The sequence below is a fragment of the Pistacia vera genome, unplaced genomic scaffold, assembly GCF_008641045.1.
Source record: "Pistacia vera cultivar Batoury unplaced genomic scaffold, PisVer_v2 Contig457, whole genome shotgun sequence".
Lineage (NCBI taxonomy): Eukaryota > Viridiplantae > Streptophyta > Magnoliopsida > Sapindales > Anacardiaceae > Pistacia > Pistacia vera.
Genome location: NW_022196287.1, coordinates 429936 through 450449, shown reverse-complemented (window position 1 = coordinate 450449; position 20514 = coordinate 429936). Strand labels below are relative to the sequence as shown.

The 20514-nt window shown below is 36.1% G+C and overlaps 2 protein-coding genes across 2 annotated transcripts; both read right to left on the bottom strand.

Moving 5' to 3' along the window:
* Window positions 1-9961: 9961 nt before the first annotated feature.
* LOC116144812 (putative disease resistance protein RGA3) lies at window positions 9962-11556 on the bottom strand. Its single transcript, XM_031430239.1, has 3 exons — window positions 11332-11556; window positions 10506-10855; window positions 9962-10388 (listed from the first exon to the last, which is right to left on the bottom strand). Exons 1-3 carry the CDS (start codon window positions 11554-11556, stop codon window positions 9962-9964), a joined length of 1002 nt encoding a protein of 333 aa, XP_031286099.1.
* A 424-nt stretch (window positions 11557-11980) lies between these two features.
* On the bottom strand, window positions 11981-12835 carry LOC116144811 (putative disease resistance protein RGA3). The gene has a single exon (XM_031430238.1). The coding sequence runs from the start codon at window positions 12833-12835 to the stop codon at window positions 11981-11983; it is 855 nt and encodes a 284-aa protein (XP_031286098.1).
* Window positions 12836-20514: the final 7679 nt, after the last annotated feature.

The window sequence follows — 20514 nt, the reverse complement described above, 5'->3', positions numbered from 1 at the left end:
GATCAGAATTTCAGTCGAATGCCTGCATGTCGGGCATCCTGAATCTCTATGGGAGAGGAGCAGCTAGTATTGCTAGAGAAAAGGGAGACACCTCAGCGTCGGTTCGTTTTGCTGAGCCTTGAGTTGATCCAATTGTCGCTGCAACCCCTCAATCTGAGATAGCGGAGTTATAGAGGGGTTACTTTCCGTAACATGGGTTCGACCTCACAATTGCAATTGAGGAAAGACCGCAGGTCGGGCCCTTCCTCTACTCGACCGGAGGCTTTGGCATACCTTGGCACACGTTAGCTAGAGCAGTGTAAGGGTAACGAATGGCTCGGGCAGTTTTCCCAACCTCTGCGGTGGTTAGAAACGACCCACAAACAATGGGGATTACCTCGACGGCGATGGTCGGGACCATTATTTTGATGAGGCTGGGAATCTCCTCGCCTTGCACTTTTATGGGTGTGCCCATACGACGTGGCATGGGACGACTCATGTTGCGATATGTCACTAAGTGGCAATGACACGGGTATTCTATCCGCTAAGCGACCGGTGTTCGCTAGTCCCTCGAAGCCCTTTGGTCCACTGCTCGCCACTTGTTTCCCCTTACTCTTATCCGTTACAGTGTGCAAGGGTATAGGCCTTAGTCTTTTTCCGTGCTTTCGCATGACCTGCAGGCTTCTTTGGCAGCGGCACCGCCTCGTTAGACTCCGACGGTGTGACTCGATCCAAACAGTCTAGCCTTTGGCTAACCATTTGGAGAGTATTGTTGAACCTCTCCAGGTAATTCATTACGACCGGGTCGAGTTGTGAGCTTGAAGGAATATCTGCCTTGATACTCTGCTAAACCGGTGGCACTTTAAGAGAAGTGTCATTTGTACCTGGGGGATTTCCTCATTGTCGAGATTGGTTTGCTCAGTTTCGAAATTGTGAGCCGTTTGTTGGTGGACAGGATTAGTCAGAGGTTTCTGATGAAGAACGGATACTAAATCAAGCCCTCATTCTAGCGCCAAACTGTTGATGCTTGATTTTGACACCAACTATTCATGCGTGTGAAGTGCTATGCGGACTTAGAGATATTGAACGGTAGCACTTTTTAAAGTTGTTCGAATGCTCTAAGGCAAATCCTAGGGCCACTGTACTTATATTAATGGGTGATTACAATCAGGTCGCACTCGGCGAGTTGGATTACAATAGAGAAAATAAATGTAGAAAGGGGGAGTGAGTATATGTTTTGAGCGGCGAATGAACCAATCCTGTAAAATAGAGGAGAGCCATCTATTTATAGTTAGAGGATTCAAGCTGGTAATCATGATTCTGCGTGCGGGTAGGTGTGATACAATTCCTAACCCGTTTCCTATTGGTTGTCTGCATGAGAGATATCCTTAAATCGCGTGGGGCTTCAACAAGTGGACAATTCCTAGCCACTCATAAGCCTGACGTTTACCTGCCTCACTGACGATTACCTTACCCCTTTTGTCCTTGCGGGACATGGCTGCATCCAAACGGTAGAAAATCTTCCTGAATTCTAGTTGTTCTTTGCTGCTTTAAGCTCACGTCAGCCCTGGTTTTTTGGGCATAACAAATGTAAATACCTAAAATTGAGTTTGGGAATAATTATGTGGGGAAAATAGCACAAGTTTAAGACAGAGAATTTTTGGCTCTTTAAAAAAAAAAAAAAATGAATTTAGGGTTGTTGATGCCCAATTTTGTCAAGGCAGCTCGCAATGGCCATCTCACACTCCGAAAAAAGGTAAATTGGCCCCCGTGTCAAGGACCTCAAGGTATGTTCTCTTAACCCTCTTTGAGAGACCGACTGGACTAAGCAGTTTAATGGTGCATTTTGGTAGGTTATAGTGTGGTAGGATAGAGGGTCCAGTTAGGCGTTCTAAGGCCGAGGTACTTTTTTGAATTAGGCCCGCTTGGGGATTCTAATTTGGTACTTTAATCTTAATAAGCTACGAAAACGGTAACAAGGCACAAGTATAACTTATTTTCAAAATGACTTTCTAAATTATAAAAACTTCCTAAATTACATTATGCGTAATTAGAAATGAAATTACAAGTTTTTCCAGATTTTTTACAAAAAAAAAAAAAAAAAAAATCCAAGATTACGAAAATATCCCCATTTTGACAACTTGTTGACTTTTAAGTGCAAAATCGTGTTTACTGATTTTATATTTTCTAAAATCTTATAAAAATAGTAAAAAGCTCAATTTTTAAATTTCCCAATTTTTGGAGAGGTATTTTATTTTATAAAAATGTTTCTTTATTAAAAGTTTACTACTTCAACCTTCCAAGCCTTTTTATTTTTTACTATTTCAATATTCTTTATCTTATTGAAATATTAGATGTTTCACTGAGTAATTATTTATTATTTAAATAAATAATTTTCCTAAATGTAATTGGACTCACTTAAGTCTCTATGATTTTCCATCTTATTTCTTAACAGACTTATATTTTAATATAAATCCTAATTTCTATTTATCTCAAATTTATTAATTATTAAATATTTATCACTTATCTCCAATCCTTAAAGGCTAGAGTTTTCTCACTCAAGGCATCATGAAATTTGCATTCACAAATCCTTAGACATGTTTTAGCATCCTTAGTCGTGCTTCTTCCTTTCTCCAGCAAATGAAACCACTCAAGCACTATATCCACCATTCCCAAACACTACAGCCACGAAATGAACATAGAATCACCATACAAATCATCCAAAATAGATCAACACCACTTCCTACATAAACATGGGGATTACGTCACTTCCTCAAGTTTTCCTTCGTTGCCTTTTCGTACTTCCGGTAGATGTTTTATGCTTTTGCATTCATAAATCCTTTGCATAGCTTTTCCAAGTTTGAACACATCTTTGTAATGCTCAAATTGAAATCAAAAGGCAAAGCCCCGCAAACCCTGCAAATTTACCGTAAGCTGTCTGACATAATCTACATTAGACCAAAACATTACTTTCCATAAATTTTCCGTATATTCAATTAAATTTTGGCTTCAATTTTGTTATTATGATCACTTGGAACATTTCTCAAACATGTATGCTTTCACTAACTAGTTGGATGTTTGGCTCTCACACCTATTCTCTACAAAATTTGCCCTCCGTCTTCTTTGTTTGATTTTAGTGATGACAAGGCTATAACATGAATCGAAGTTGACAAGACTACAACGGAACCCTTTAAGGCTACAATGGCCTCTTTAGAGTGGATTCTTGTAATTAGGTTGGAGGTTGGCTCGTCATTACTCAGAAAGTGTGGTGAAAGTCCAAGAAAAGGGAGGCAATGATGCACAATTAGACTCAAGATAAGAGTGGACCTTTATCAGTTTGTAATCCATTTCGCTGTATTTTATTTTTGTTTTGTTAATTTTTCAGAAAAATACAAAAATACCACCAACAATCCTTATTACACAAGTATTTCTTTGTTTCATTAATCCTAATTAAAAAGGAATTTATTTTTCTTGTTATCCTTATTAAAAAGAGAATTCCTAATTCTCACATAACAAGAATACTATAAAGGTACCTCTTTACCCCTCTCACTCAATACTCACCCAAATAGTTTTATAGCTTTAAATACAACTATTTCTTTTATCTCTCTTAGAAAATAATTTCTCCTTCCCCTTTCCCAACATAAAGAAAAGGTATTTTTATCCCTTTTAAAACTTATTTATTAAATCAATTTACATGATTAAGATGCGCTTTTATAATCTCTAATGCCAACTCTCTCTTTTCCTTTCTTCTATGTTTTGATTTTGTTGTTGTTTTACACAACAGCAATAGCATAATAATAGCAAAAATAGGAAGAAAAAAACATGAAAAAAGCCTAAACAGATGCATGCTGCACGTTTACATGAAGAGCAGCTAACAAACTTAATGCCTAATTTCTAGCAACAGCTAGTTTGACAGCTTCAAAACTTAACTTATTCAACAGCAACTGAAACACCTATTCTCTAGCTGCCACCTCATCAATCTAATCAGCACTTCCAAGTCAACAACACTTCTGCAACATCTTGAGACACATATTCAACACTCCTCCTTGTATCAGATGTTGCAGATTCCATTCATGAAAAGCTCAGATCACCCTATTGGATCACCCTATTGGTTTCTTAGAAAATTTCAAGTTTTACACTATCCAGTTGACCATCTCATTCTCAGTATTGTTCTCCAATATCACCAAGTGAACTTCCACATTTATTCCTCCAAATCTCTCGACACTTTCTTTGAACCCATTTGCAGATAAGACACTCTTAAACTCTGGAAAGTTGTGTGCCAATACCTCTCTTCTCTGTTCATATCTTCCTGATTGTAAAACCACTGCCTTTCAGCCATCTCCTTTGCACCTTCAAGGGCAAATAACCAGTCTCTAAATTTTACAGATACATCCACATCATCTGGAAATCCTAATTGCAGAAGACCATCTCTAGAACTTCCACCCTCTTGTAGATTTTCAACAATGAGAGGTGATAATTTAAAAAGTTTTGACAATGGCCCTGCTGATGAATGTTTTAATCCTTTAGACAGTCCCTCTCCTAGACCACCATCAGGCCCAAGTATTCTGAATTGATAAAGAAGGACTTCAGCATAGTTCATACCTCCGCCAAGGCTAACACCATTAGTAGATGCCATAGCTACCTCAATAGAAGCATCTTTCAGCTTAACACATTTCCATAACCCTGAATTCTCACCAGATGAATTATGAGATCTAGTTATGTTATTACATGTTTCTAGAGATAAACTAAGATGTGACGCTCCAATAGTTGATTTCTTCTAGCTAGCGGCAATTTGATGACCCTTGCACAAAAAGAAACAAACAGTATCCTTTTCTAGATTTAGTAGCCTTTTGGGCTAGATCTCTGTATTGCTCATACAGCTTGGAAAAGCTACATGTTCCTCCTTCATTAGATCTAGAGAGAAGCTCTTGCCTCTCATATTGATTGTGAACACCTCCTGGCCATTTGCATCTTTGATCCTACATTTCTTGTCCTCAAAGAGCACTCTGAAACCTTTTTCCAACAACTGACCAACACTTAACAAATTTTGCTCAATATCAAGCACATAAAGAACATTAGTGATGAGTTTAGTACCTGATAGGCTTTCAAAGGCCACTGTCCCTCTGCCCTTGACAACAATATGTTCACCATTTCTAATTCTCACTTTGGAAATTGCAGATTTGTCAAGCTCTCTGAAGAGCTCCTCATCATTTGTCATTTGGTTTGTGCAACCACTATCTATCGACCAGTAATCACTCGAGCTATTGCTTGAAAAACAGTTAGTAACAAACAACTGCTCCTCCTCCCTTTGGTCTAAAACCTGAGCCTCATTCTCATGCTGGTTGCATTTGTTCTTGCAAATCTTTTCGATATGGCCAATCTGGTTGCACTTCCTGCACCTTACATCAGGCCTCCTCTAATGCCTATATTGAGGATGACTGGTTCTACCACAATGCTAACATGGAGGATGTTTTCCTCCATTGCTATTTCCATCATCCCCTTTATGGCCTATTTGATTTTTTCTTCCATTATTTTCCTTTCCTTTGCCATCATCTTGAATCTGCAACTTGGCAGGTACCCTTCACAAATCCCTCTTCTCTAATCAGCCTCCTCTGCTCTTGTGCCTGCAATGCATTCAACAATTCTACCAAGGAAATACTTGACAGATCCTTAGACTCTTCTAGAGCAGATATTTTTTATTCAAACCTCTTAGGAAGAGTCACCAAAATCTTTTCTACAATTCTGCTATCAGACATTTTTTAATCAAGAAGTCTTACCTTGTTGACAATGCTGAGAAGCCTATCAGAGTACTCCTAGATTGTCTTTGATTCTTTCAATCTCTGCATTTGGAATTCCCTCCTTAGATTCAGCACTTGCATGTTTCCGATCTTGTCATTCCCTTTATATTCTTCTTTGAAGAAATCCCACATATCTTTTGTTGACTCTAAGTTGATAATTCCGGTGAATATCGCATCTGACATAGCAGCATGTAAGCAAGCCTTTGCCTGGTACTTCCTTGTCTTCTTTTCCTTGTGATTCCTCAACTGAGCCATTTTAGGATTATTTTGCAATGGTGCAATCTCGTAGTCTTCTTCCACTACCTCCTATAGATCATTAGCTTGCAGATGAGTTGTCATTCGACAACCCAAGTCTCGTAACTCTCTCCATTAAACAAGGGTGGTGCTGTTGAAGAGTAAGCTTCTATAGCCATGATGAGGTGTTTTGGTTTGTGTTTAGGAAGAAAAATAGACTGCTATTCGTATACAATTTCATTGAATGAAAAGTGTAATTTATACAAATAAATGCAATAGAAAAAACATGAAAAAAAGCCTAAACAAATGCTGCATGTTTACATGAAGAGCAGCTAACAAACTTAATGCCTAACTTCTAGCAACAACTAGTTTGACATCTTCAAAACTTGACTTACTCAACAGCAACTGAAACACCTATTCCCCAACTACCACCTCATCAACCTAATCGGCACTTCCAAGTTAGCAACACTTCTGCAGAATCTTGAGACACATATTCAACAAATTTATTTAATTGATTTTTTTAATAGATCAGACCATATTTATTATTGCTCAAATACAATCAAGTTTCCAACTCTTATGTAATTATTATATCTCTATTCTATATTTTTGCATGTTTTGAATAATACACTCTTGATGATTTGGTTTTGTGTAGGATGATAAAATTTTAGTTCTTAATTTTTAGAATTTAAAAAGACGATACAAATACTTCTATGAACTCATTAATAATAGAGGGGGCTAAAAATTATTTCCCATTATTACTTTAATCTTTATTTAAATAATATCCAAATCATCTGAGGCCATTCAACAACTTTTTCATTATCACGTTTTTCATTTTTCAATTTGCGGAAGCATGAAGAAGATGTTGGGTTAGCATTTATGTATTACGTTTTCACCAAAAAAAAAAAATAATAAATAAATAAAAAATAATAATTGTTAAACTTAGCTTTTGACTTTTACTTTTATTTGTAAACTTATACAGGAAGTTTTATGACTTTACTAAGTTCATTAAACTCATGTGGAATGGGTTAAACATGTTCATTCATCATAACATAAACTAAACATCTTTGACATAATGTAAAGTGCACAAATCATTTTTATATGGTTTGGCTAATTGCTTACATCCATGGGACCTCCTTCAGATGAAGTATAATTCAATTGCAAAGCAAAGTTAAACATGAGTTGTAAAACATTCATTGTTATGACAACACTTTAAACTTTACCCTTTGGTTGAACTTCATTCTACCACAACTAGCTTCTCACCAGGAAACCACCTAGACAACCTTGAGCTCCACTCAAGGTTCAACACCAAAGATACACTTCAGCTCCAACAGCTCGAAATCGCATCAAGCATCATCAAAGAAATCCACGTTCCAACAAAAATGCTACTTGTACAAAAGGAAATATGATTGGAAGAATGCCTCAACACTAAGATTGAGTATCATGACCACAAAAGGCTACAAAAAGGGTTGTGCATAAACAATAGGATGTCTTGACATCGGGAACTTAATGTAGTTACATAGAATTCATAAGTTGACAAAAAATACTTACATAGACAAAAACCAAGCAAAACAAATAAAAATTATTATTTCTTACAAATGCTTTCTCTCCAACTTTTAACCCTCCTTAATTATTTTCTTGAGAAGTCACAAAATCAATTTGATTACCACTTTTAATTATTTAAACTCTTCAATTCAAGCAAAATAACATTCAATTAAAGGATATTTTGAATATGTTAAGATACCGATGCTGGCATCTAATCAGTTCTTATATTTGCTTAAAGTAACTCTATTTTAAAATACTAAGTTTTTTAAAAAACATATTAAACATGTTTTTTTTTTTCAAATATTATTTTCAAACAAATATATTGAACACGTGTTTATTTTCTGAATACACATAATTTAAACAAACACTGTTTAAACATTTTCTATATTTTTCACAAAATACATAAGGATTTTATAAATGAACAAATCCCTCTAGTAACAAACCGTTTTGTTATTCATGAAAACCAACCTAAACCTTGTTCGTGCTAAAAGAAATGATAGATAAGATGATAAATCAACAGAATTACTCAATTAAAGTGAGTATAACTATAAACAACAATGTGAAGCAATGTTGATAGTCCAAAGGCAACCTCAACTGGTGGAAGGTAATGAGAAAATCTCAATTAAAGAGTTCGAACGAGCTTCTTGGAGTTCATCCCTCGTATTTATAGCAATGTAGTTTTTGATCACTTGCATTTTACATTCACACATATCAACTAAAATTATAAAAATTTATGTACATACACACACACACACACACACACACACAGAGATATACATATATATATATATATATATATATATATTAAAATGATTTAGCTGCAGAAGTCCTTATTTTATAATCTGGACATGTATTAGTATTATTGATGGCCGTAATGTCCTAATGTAATAGACAAAATTAAAGTCAAATTTCTTGTATCATAAATGTAATGTTTTCTTTTTTATCTTTTAGTGCATTACTAACAGTGGAAGTGTATATTTGAATTTTAAGAAGATTGCGGTGGCGTACAAGATAAAATAATTGCTTAACAATATACCAATATTAAAATAACATACCAAAATAGCATAAGTGATACATTCCAAAGCTCAAATCATCAATCGGAGACTTCAATTGCTGCTCTTATAGGTTCAACTTATGAAGGGCAGGGCTTCAAGGAGTTAAGCCTACTATCAATTTCCCCCAACTGTATGTTAATTTTGATATCAGATATTACTAGCGATAATGAGAATTTAAAAGAAAGCACAATTAAAGAACATCATTATAGCTTGATACTTACAATTTATAAAATGCTTAAGTAGCGGTGGTTTCATCTTCAGAAGCATTAACAGCTAGCATCTATGCTGGCAAGAAGATATCCAAAAAGAAAAAAGTTGATAAAATGAAAAGAGAAAAGAGAAAAAAGGACATTAGATGTTTAACCCACCCCCTGAGGTATTCCCCATATACTAAAACACCCTTTAAGGTATATCTAATCGCCCTTAAACCCTTTGCCGTTAATGATTTCGTTAGCGTGTCTAATCTCACTGTTGTCAAGGGTAAATTCTGTTAACAATCACTAACTATTACCTTAAAGAAGTTATTGTAAATTAGGTATACTTCAAGGAGTTAACTATACATTAGAGATACTGAAAGAGAATTTCAGCTATTAACCCACAAGAAAATACAAAAATATTAAGCGAGAGAGGTTTTGAGAGTACTATATCAAACCTTTACCATGAAAACAAAAGCAACTCTCAAATCATTAATTCCTTGAGATTTCATATTCCAAGTCAAAGAATCTGAACAAACTAAAATTCATTTGAATCAATTACGTACGTATATGTAATTACAGAGTTAAAATCATGAAACAGTTAGTGGCTAATTAAAAATCCACCTTCCATTCAATGCTCTGGCTATTGCAAGGTACACAACTCTTGACTTCATCTAAATGATAACCACAAAACATTATAATTAACATATATATACATTTCTTTGAATTTTTTCTTCATCTTAGTAAACGGAAGAATAAGAAATATTACCCAGATAGTTGATAATTCTTGCATCTACGTATTTGTCGAAGCAACAAAAGAATGGCAAATAGAATAACAACAAACTGAAACAGAAGACATTTGAAAGAAAAGAATTAATTAGTAACAATTATTTACTCAAAAACAAGAAATAAGAAGTAAGTTAAACACACTAAGAAAGGTCGATTGATAAATTTGAAGAGAAAGTATTAACCTGTATACGAAGAACTCTCCTCTGAATTCAAATCCAATCAGGTATGTAACAAAGACCCATACCACGAATACCTTCCTATTCCGGCTCACCTTCTTCATGGGATGTAATTTCCAAATTTCGGAGAGAGGGAAGAAATTTTAGTGCTTGATCCACTTGAGTAAATTTTGGACATGACAAAATTTTCAAATTCACCAGAGAAGTTTCATCCCATCCATTGGAAGAGATTCTAGATCAGAAATTTTAATCATAAGCATTGACTTTAAATTGGGGAGAGGGGCAGAAAAGCAAGAGGAAGTTGATGGTTCCCCTTTATTCATCAACGTCATCGTCATCGTCCACTCCAGCGGTTTCGAGCTGGTCTTGAGCAATTTTAATTCTTCCAGAGATGGATATATCGGCATCAATATCAAATTGGGGCAATTTTGGATATCTAATTTGGAAAGACAAGGAAATGAAGGCAACTCTGTATCTTCATAATCAAGTTTCCTCCACCATCCCCTTAATTTAGGACAATCATAAAGGGTGATTTGCTCAAGGGATGGGAAGAATGTTGTTGATAATGAGGAAGAACTATTACTTGCTTCCTCTGAAATGTACTCCAAATCATCTAGATGACTAAGAAACAAACTCTTCAGATAAGGAAATTAATCCAATGGTGGGATATGTTGGCATCTTCTACATTTTTTTATACTAATTGAAGTTAAATCTGTGAGGGAGGAAAGCCAATCACACAATTTAACACCCACAAATGATCTTACACTAATTTCCTTAAAATTTGGGTGTGGCTTTAGACCTTCTAGCACCACTTCATCAGTTCCTTGAACCTTTCCAACATCACTTCTCCCCACTTCATCAATTCCTTGAACCTTTCCATCATCACTTCTCCCCCAATCCAACGTTAGAGACCGAAGAAATTGCTTCCCTTCTAAGTTGGCCAACTTGCTACTTTCCTCAAATTTTAAATTCTTAATTTTGAGTTTTCCTCTCAAGTTCTTCAACCCATTTAATTCCTTTGTCCCACTATGTTTGCTTTTTCTGTCGGCTTCCATAATTCTCTCACTTATTACAAATAGTGGTAAAGTCTGAAGATTAGTCAAATGCTCTAGTCCATATGGCATTCCAACTAAAGAATCACATTTTTTATTTATAAGATGTCTAAGGTTCACCATTTTTTAATATCTCTTGGTAATTCCTTAAGTTCGTTACAGAAAGAAAGATCTAATGTTTCCAAATTTAATAGTCTCAACAGTGAATTAGAGAGTATTTTAATATCCACACAAGAAAAATTGAGATACCGTAAATACTTCAGTTCACCAATTAAACTCAAAAGTTCACCGTTTGAACTCAATAATTTCTGAAACCTTAACTCTCCAAAATCTAATGCTCGTAAGTACTTATAACTTGTTAAAATTTCATCACCACCATTCAAGTTGAAACCCCAGTTTAATCAATAAAATAAAAGTAAAGTTCTTATATTTTTGACACTATATAATACAACTGGAAATGTCCATGATCGTTTTACTTCACCACAGTCAAGTGATAAATGACGACATCTTACATCCACACATTCAACCTTATCAAAAGTTTGCATGATGCATTCAGTTCCTGCAACTGATTGTGCAAGGTCATGCATAAGATCATGCATCTTACATGCGGTTACATTGCCCCATCTATCATGTTGTGGATCTTGGAAAAATGATTTCCCAAGTAAAGCCATAAAATACTTATTACCAACATCTTCTGGACATTCATTGTTTGATGTCTGAAGAATCCCTTGCGCCATCCAAAGGTGAATTAATTATTGCTTCTTAATCTTATAATCCTTAGGAAACAATGCACAATAAGCAAAGCATTGTTTCAAGTTTGAAGGGAGATGATCATAGCTGAGCTTGAGTAATGGTAAAATATCACTTTCTTCTTTAATCACTTTTGACATTTCTTTGTCCTTAAAATTCAACGAATCATCTTCCTTATTATTACCATAAAGTAATTGTCCTGTTGTCATTAGGACAACAGGAACTCCACCACACTTTGCCACAATCTCTTTTCCAAACTCTATAATTTTGAATCTTTTGGTTCCTTCCCAGGTTCAAAAGCTTTTTGGGTAAACAAAGACCAAGACTTTTTTTCATCTAGTCCTCTCAAGGGATATACATAAGATTCAAGTTTGCTAGTAACCTTAGCAACTACTTCACTACATGTAGTAACTAGTATTTATTATGATTCTCATTCCATACATCGTCCAAAACTAGTAGATATCTTTTCCCATCAATTTCTTTTCGAAGGAATTGCTGCAATTCGTTCAAATGAAAATTTCCAAGTTCTTTACGAGTAGCAGATTTTATTATCTTTTCAACAATTATCTTCATAGTAAAATCATCAGAGACACACACCCACATCCTTAACTCAAAATGGTTTATGATATTCTCATCATTATAAACAAGTTGAGCAAGTGTGGTTTTTCCTACTCCTCCAAGTCCAACTATGGTAACAACTAAAACATTCTTATCATCATTTGAGTCCAATAGAAGTCTTATAACATTACTTTTATCATCATCTCTTCCGATTACTGTTTCTACACATATGAAAGAGTGTGTTTCCTTTTCTATATTTATGACTCCTTTTTCAATAGGACGCTCAGAAAGGTGGAACTGCCTATCATTTTTAATCTCATCTAGTTTCTCCCTAATAGTCTTAATCTTATGAGCCATTCTAAGACTATTTGCAATTTGATTTGATTTGGAGAAAAAGATCCGTACCTTGTTTGCCAATTTATTTCGACTCAATACCTCTCCCCGTCGAAGTTGAGTGAAGAAATCATCTAACAAGTCATTTGCATCATAAAATGCATCCTTGAGCCTTTGGATCCAATCTGTTACCTCTCGGTTTTTGCTGTGCTGCTCCTCAGCATCGAGAATTACAAGTTTGATAGTGTTGACAGTGCTCTCAAGTTTTTTAATCTCACCTTTAACACCCCATGCCAATTTTCCTTCTCGGACAGTCGAGGACCCCAACCCTTCCAAGATTTTCCTCGCAATGCTAAATAGAATGCCTTCTGCCATTTGTTTTCGTTTGCTCTATTACAAATTGGTTTTCAAAAGGTAGCTGTAAAAATTAATTGTAAGACAATGTTACTGCTGTTTATAGACAAGAGTAATAACATTAATTCTTGATCAGCACACAAACTTAAAATATGAAAAAGATACTTGACTTGCATGATGGAAATCCAAAGCTAAAAGTAGTAAAGGTAATAAATACTTGGCGTAATGATAGGAAAAGAAAAGCACCTATTAGCACAATGTTTTGCTTTGGTAATAATCAAACATTAATCTCTTTTAAGGTTTATAATTCTTTATTTTTAATCAAAACATTATTTACTATGAAAGATTTGATAGTCAAGTGATATCCATACATATTTTTATCTTATAACATCTTTGCACCCATTTTACAAAGTTCCATATAAGCAGTGTTTTAATAACTGACACGGGGTGAAACCCGACAAAATGGTCAGGTCTCAGGTTGACCAATTGAATGAGTTCGAACGACGGATCAAACCGGTGGCGTTAGTGTGTCCAAAAATTTTGAAATCTAGAAAACACACCGGTAAAAAATTACACCCTACAAGTTTGAAATCCAGCAAACATACCCTAAATGCAAATCGGTGGCCAATTGGTTGGCGACGGTGACACAACAAATGCAAATCCCACTCATCCTTTGAGCGATTCCCCAGCAAATATGCCCAAGACTTGGTCGAAATAGAAACATTTTGCGACAAAAAACACCACCGTCAGCATTGACAACCTAGGCCAAATAGGGCATTTTTCCTGCGTCGACAACACTCCCCATCACTATGAAAACACTCTCTTCAGCCTCCTGACAAAAACCCATCTCACACCCCTGTTCACTCTACCAATTGCCGACAACAGCCTACTACTGTGATCGTGCAACTTTTACCTTTTTTTCGATCGATTTATTCACCAGAAATCACCTTCGTCGCCACTTTTCAACTTGCCGACACTTCCTCTCCAAAACCTTCAACATCCTCGCCACCGTGTGCTCGCTGACCGTTGCTCTCCTCCCTAGGGTTTGAGATCAGGGGCAGACCCAGGCCCCTTGAGGGTAGGCCTAGGCCTGCCCTCAACTTTTCAAAAAAAATTGCAAAGTTTTTTTTGGAAGATTAAAAAAAAAAGAGAGAAGGTTAAAAAATGAAAAAGTTAGGTTTTGTATTTTCCTTATTCAACTTTTTCTTCCCCAGTTCCCAACGCCCTTTTTACATGCGGCTGAAGCTCAACCCATAAATTAAAAAAATCACCCTCTCAACTTCTCTCATTCACGTCTCCTGAAGCCTGAAGGTTAGTATTTCCTTATTTAATGATATTACTGCTTTTGAAGAATCTTATTGATGCCTACAGTTTTAGAGTATTGGGTTTGGGTGAAAAGTTTCAGCAGTGGCAGACCCAGTTTTAGTGAGACAAATAATAGGTTAAAGAAATCTTTTCTATTATCTTTGACTTTGTTTTCCTTGCTCTTGTTTGTATGTGAGAAAGAAGATTGTCATTATCACTTTTAAAACTTCATTTCTAAACCACACAATGGGCGCCTGCTCTAGATAAACGAATGGCCTCCATCTTACACAATTAAACTTCATTTCTAACCAATTCATGCCAAGTGTGTTGATTTGATGAACCAAAGGAAACACATCAATGTAAATCTTGCTTGTACGTCAAAAAAGGGCAAATTGGATTATCGTATTCGCTTGAATGCATCAATTGATTGCATTTGATTTCTTTTACATCAGGGATTAACATTTCGTGGTCATGACGAGTCGGTTGAATCTGAAAATCAAGGTAACTTTATGGAACTATTGAAGTTTCTATCCAATCACAATGACGACATAAAGAAAGTTGTGCTAGGAAATGCTCCGAAAAACCATCAAATGATGGCCCCCAAAATCCAGAGGCAACTAACTAGTTTTTGTGCTCATTTGACGACCAAGAAAATTATTGCAGAAATTGTGAGAGATAAACAACCATTTTCTTTATTGTGGCGGAGCGACGGGGCCCCTCCGGGCAAAAATCCTAGGTCCGCCACTGTTTGAGATTGAAATTGGTGAACAGTGGAAATGGTGACCGGCTTGGCCAAGGCCCCAGGTCTCGATTAGATTGGTTAAACTGGTCGGGCCGGTCTGGGTTTTAAAATAGAGCATTTAAGTAATATGGACAATGCGTTTTGATTTTGTTTCTTGTTAATATAAACAAAGAAGAATCCAATAAAGAAAAAGCTAAAGCTAAATCAAAAGACCACCTTTGGCATAAGAGTAGCGATAAAAAAAACATAAGAGTGAACATTACATTTAATTTTATGATTGAATTATTCCGTGCTAATAGCCAAGAAAACCATTAATTTCACAATAAATAGGAGATTGCCTTTTAAAAAGTTAAAAATTTGAATATTGTGAAATGTTTTATTTTCTGTTCTACCGTATTTTATAACTTTTTTTAAAGTAAATTTAAGAATTAAATCATTATGAAAAGAAGATTAAATATATTTTTTTTTTCAAAAAAAAAAAAGAAAACGTGTTTTCATTGTTTTTATTTTCAGAATACTGCTTTTATAAATGATACCAAATCTGTTCCCAAATTTTGAAAATACAAAATTCAAATTTTTGATCTATTTCCTCAAAACATTTTGTAAAGTACCGTTAAAGATAATTTAAATTTTGTAATTAGATATTTTAAAGAGGTTAATAAGCTTCTTGACAAAATTTCGTTCTTAATTTTTACACGCGTGTAATTTACATTTCTATGAGATCAAATTTCATTTAAATTGATTTTTTTTTTCCTAATTAGAAATAAAATAGTAAATACTTGCCGAAAAAACAATTGAGATTAAAAATAATAATATATATTAAAAAAACTGAAAAAAAAAAACTGTTATGGTTAATAACTAATCAACATATATTATAACCTTTTTTATACAAGCTTTCTCTTGCAAAGTTATGAAATAAAAGATGTTTGGATGATTTTAAATTTAAAATAAACTTTCACCCAATCACCTTTTGCCACATAATTTTATGAGAGAAAATTTGTATAAAAAGGGTATAGAAAGGTTGTGTGTGTAGCACTACTTTTTACTTTAAAACTTGGAACAATGGTAAAAACAAAATCATAAAAGAGTATGTCTAGATTTACAGTTACCTTAAGACCATTTTCCTTAACAGTTGGTTTATTACCTCAATACCTTCACCAATTGATTGCTAATCAAACTGTCAAGGGACGTTATGGTCATTTCATGTCAAAAACTTAATAAAGTTAAAATAAATGAAAAGTTTATACATGGAATTAGGTTGCGAAAATATTCTGTAAAATTGTGAGAATGCCCAAAAGTTACCTCCACTATTAGGCAGTCAAACAAAAATTCAGGGGACATTATGGCCATTTACATCATTTCCAAGATATTTTGGCAACAATAAACTGGAAAAATTTTATAGAAGTTTTTCTCACCAATTAACGAAAATGTCCATCTCTCGTTGTTTTTAATTCCTAGAATTTAATGATATATATATAAAATAAGCAAACATTTGTCAATAAAAATAATACAATTTTTTTAGTTTCAACCCTCCCATATGAATGTGAGAGAGAAAATATACATATGATTATACAATTGGTTATTTGGATGTCATGGATTGGAGTTACATATATAGTTTTTGAAAATCAATTAACTTGGTCCAATTTGAGATACTTTAACGATTACAATTAATTTTAAACAAATTTATTGCATTTCATAAACTTTAATTTTAAAATTGTCATGTTTTTTTAAATGTTACATATGTGTGGTGAATTGGATTACATTGTTACAAATATTATAACCAAAATTGACATATTATAATTCATAAAATATTTTTATAATAAATTACAATAATTATTTATAGTCTTCAATCTAATTTAATAATTATTTTTTATAAATAATTTTTACAACTTTTATGAGGTTAATTCAACAGCTTCGCTGATAGAATTATACCCAAACTCTGTATTTGTATGATTCGTATCCAAATTCATAACCTATACGATTTAGATGTTAAAAAGTATTTGTCCTTATCTTAAACTTGTGCTGTGGGTTGCAAGTTTTTATTAGATTGTTAGTTGAAATAATATTCAATCATTAGATGACTTTCCTACAAATTAAACGGCTCTTATTTTTTAGTGTACACTACGTTAAGCATATCATAATACGACTCAAACATTCTCTTGTAAAATTAAAAAAAACTTAAAAAAACCCTTGATAGGGGTATATTGGTAAATAACTGTGGCGCTTTGTATTACTCTTTTTTTTTTTTTTTGTGGGGGAGATTGTTGGTTTGGAAATATTTATTAAAAAAGAAAAAGAATTTACAAAAAACCATATAAAACGACCATCCTACCATAAGACAAGCTCTAAGTTAGACATAAAAGAATCAAGTAATCACTAAGACTACTAACTATTTGCTAAACTAAGCAAATAAACACAAAAGCAAAACAAAACAGCAATGCAAAATGAAAACAAGGAATGCAGACCTCAACCAAGGCTACCCAACAACACTCACTTCTCTTGTTTTTGTTTATGCCTAAAAAGTCAAGGCTGACGTGGACTCTAGTCAACAGGAGCCAATTAGAATTCAGGGAGGCTTTGTGCCATCTAGACATTGCCACGTCGCGCAATGACGGAAGAGGTATGGTTCTTGTCAGTGCAGTAGGTGAATGCCAGACTTGCGAGTGGCTAGGGATCGTCCACCTGCCCAAGCCTTGCGCAATTTGAGGATATCTCTCGTGCATACAACCAATGAGATGTAGGGAAGGACTTGCATGACACCAACCCACTTGCAGACTTGTAATCATCACCTTGAATTCTCCCATTATAAATAGAAGACTCATTTCTTATTTACGGGGATTGACTTATCTTAGTCTAAAACAGCACACACACACACACACACACTCTCTCTCTCTCTCTCTCTCTCTATCTATATATATATATATAATATAGCTATAATATATATATATATATATATGTATGTATGTATGTATGTATATCCTCTCTAGATTGTAACTTAGCTCGCTACATACGACATGATTGTAACCATCTATTAATACAATCATAGTGGACGTAGGAATCGCTTTTGAGCGTCCGAACCACTTTAAAAATCGTCTTTTATTCACTCATTTGCTACACATTTCCATATCACGTGTAACTTCTAAGCTTGCTTAGCATTTTGCACGTGTGAGTCGTTGGTGTCAAAATCAAGCATTAACAGTTTGACGCTAGAAGGAAGGCCTGATTTAGTATCTGCTCTTCATCAGAAACCTCTGACTAATCGGTCCTACCCATCAGCAAATAGCTTGCGGTTTCGAAACTGAGCGAATCGACTTTGACAATGAGGAAATCCCCCAGGTACAAGATGACATTTCTCTCGAAGTGCCGCTAGTCCAACAGAGTATCATGGTGAATATTCCTTCAATCTCATGGCTCGACCCCACCGTAATGAGTTACCTGGACATGTTCAATAATACTCTCCAAATGGTTAGCCAAAGGCTGGACCATTTGGATCGGATCGTGCCATCAGAGTCCAATGAAGCGGTGCCATCGCCAAAAATGCCTGTAGATCGCGCGAAAAAGGACAAAAGCCCTTACCACACGCACTGCAATGCCCAAAAGTAGGGGAAAACAAGTGGCGAGCAACTGACCAAAGGGCTCTGAGGGACTAGCGAACACCAGTTGTGCAATGGGTAGAATACCTGTGGCATTGCTACTCAGCGACATGTCACAGCATGAGCGGTCCCATGCCACATCGCATGGGCACTCCTACAAAAGTGCAAGAAAAGGATATTCCCAATATCGCTGAAATGATGACCTCGACTGTCGTCATGGGGGAAACTCCTGTCGTCCGAGGGTCGGTTTGGACTACTACAGAGTTCAGGAAAACTCTCGAGCCATTCAATGCCTTCACACGACCCCAGCCAACATGTGTCAAGGTTTGCCAGAGCTTCCAATCGAGTTGATGAAGAGCCCGATTTGCGATCTTTCCTTAACTGCAACCGTGAGGGTTGAACCCACGTTGCAGAAAATGATCCCTAGGCAGCTTTGCTGCCTTAGATTGAGGAATTATAGCAAGTTTTGGATCAACTCAAGGCTCAGCAGAATGAGCGTAGGAAGGTCATAGAGATGTCTCCTTTTTTTCCAGTAATTTTAGTTGCTCCTCTCTTGTCGAGATTCAGAATGCCCAACATGCAGACATTCGATGGGAATTCAAATACGTAGGATCATCTTTAAGAGTTCAATGACCTCATGGAACTCCACCAAGTCTCCGACTTGGTCAAATGTCGCTGTTGAGCAGTAATGCTAACGGCCCATGCCAAGCGCTAGTTTAGGTCGCTTCCTACGGGATCAATCAGCTCATGGTATCAAATGAGCTCATCATTCCCAAGACACTTCCAGGCGAATAGGAAGTTCTTGATGCCATTGAGCTACCTGAGCAACATACGGCAAGAGAGGGACGAATCCCTCCAATCTTACATAGATAGATTCCATAAGGAACTCCAGAAGGTGGCTCATACTCCTGAGGAGTCTGTTCGGACTCTTATTATCACAGGGGTTCACCCGCAGACTGACTTATGGAAGGAACTACAATCCAAGGATTATGTTTCCCTTACTCGTTTCTACAACCTCACTAAGAAATACCTTTGAATTGAAAATTTTGTGACTGCTCTTAATTGCCACGACCTTGGTCCCTCGAGTAGTGCTTCCAATCGGGGGCAGAATAGTAGAAGGGCCGATCGCAGATGGGCTATGACGATCAGCGAAAAGGAAAGAAGCAGCGATTTGAGCCGAAGAAATCTTATGCCCCAGTTCCTCGCCGCGATCGCGACAAGAATCAATACACTCCTCTAAATGCCTTAGTGTCAACCATTTTGGATAAGTTAGAGAAGGTCAGCCTGCTCGGAGAGCCAAAGCCTATGAATCCCCCCTCAGCAAGAAATAGCAAAAAATACTGCCGCTATCATCAGGATAATGGGCATCACATCGATGAGTGTTGGGCTCTCAAGCAAGCAATCGAAGATCTCATCAAGCAGGGGCATTTCAAAGAGTATGTTGATGGTTCAGCTCCCGTTCGGGAAAAGGATCAAGAGGAACAAGGGAAGAATCGCGTGGTCACAAGGGTCTCTACTGTGTAGGGATCATCTTTGGAGGACCGCACCTCGTAGGGAATTTTTGAGGTGCCTAGGAAAGGTATGCTCGAGAAGTCCGTTATGACCCCGTAAGCGTAATGAGCATGGCACCGTGACCCGCTAAGGTTCGCAGGGAAGAGGAGATCACCTTCTTTGAGAAAGACACGGTGCGATTGCATCACCCTCATGAGGATGCCTTCGTCATCGCGCATGAAATAGGTCGGTGCAAAGTCCACAGAATGTTGGTGGACAATGGAAGCGTTGTGAATATCCTGTTTTAGTGAGCTTTTGAGAAAATGCAACTGGACAAGGCAGACTTGAAACCCGCCTCCATCCCTCTCTATGGTTTTACCGGGGATCATTTGATTCCTAAGGGAACGATCTCACTCTCGGTCATGTTGGGTGAAACGAAAGAAATGACCAAAATAATAGAACTTTTGGTGGTAGACTATCTGTCTGCCTTCAATGGCATTTTGGGATGACCTCTACAAAGAAATTTCAAGGCAGTCACCTCCATTTACAGTCTGAAAATGAAGTTTTCC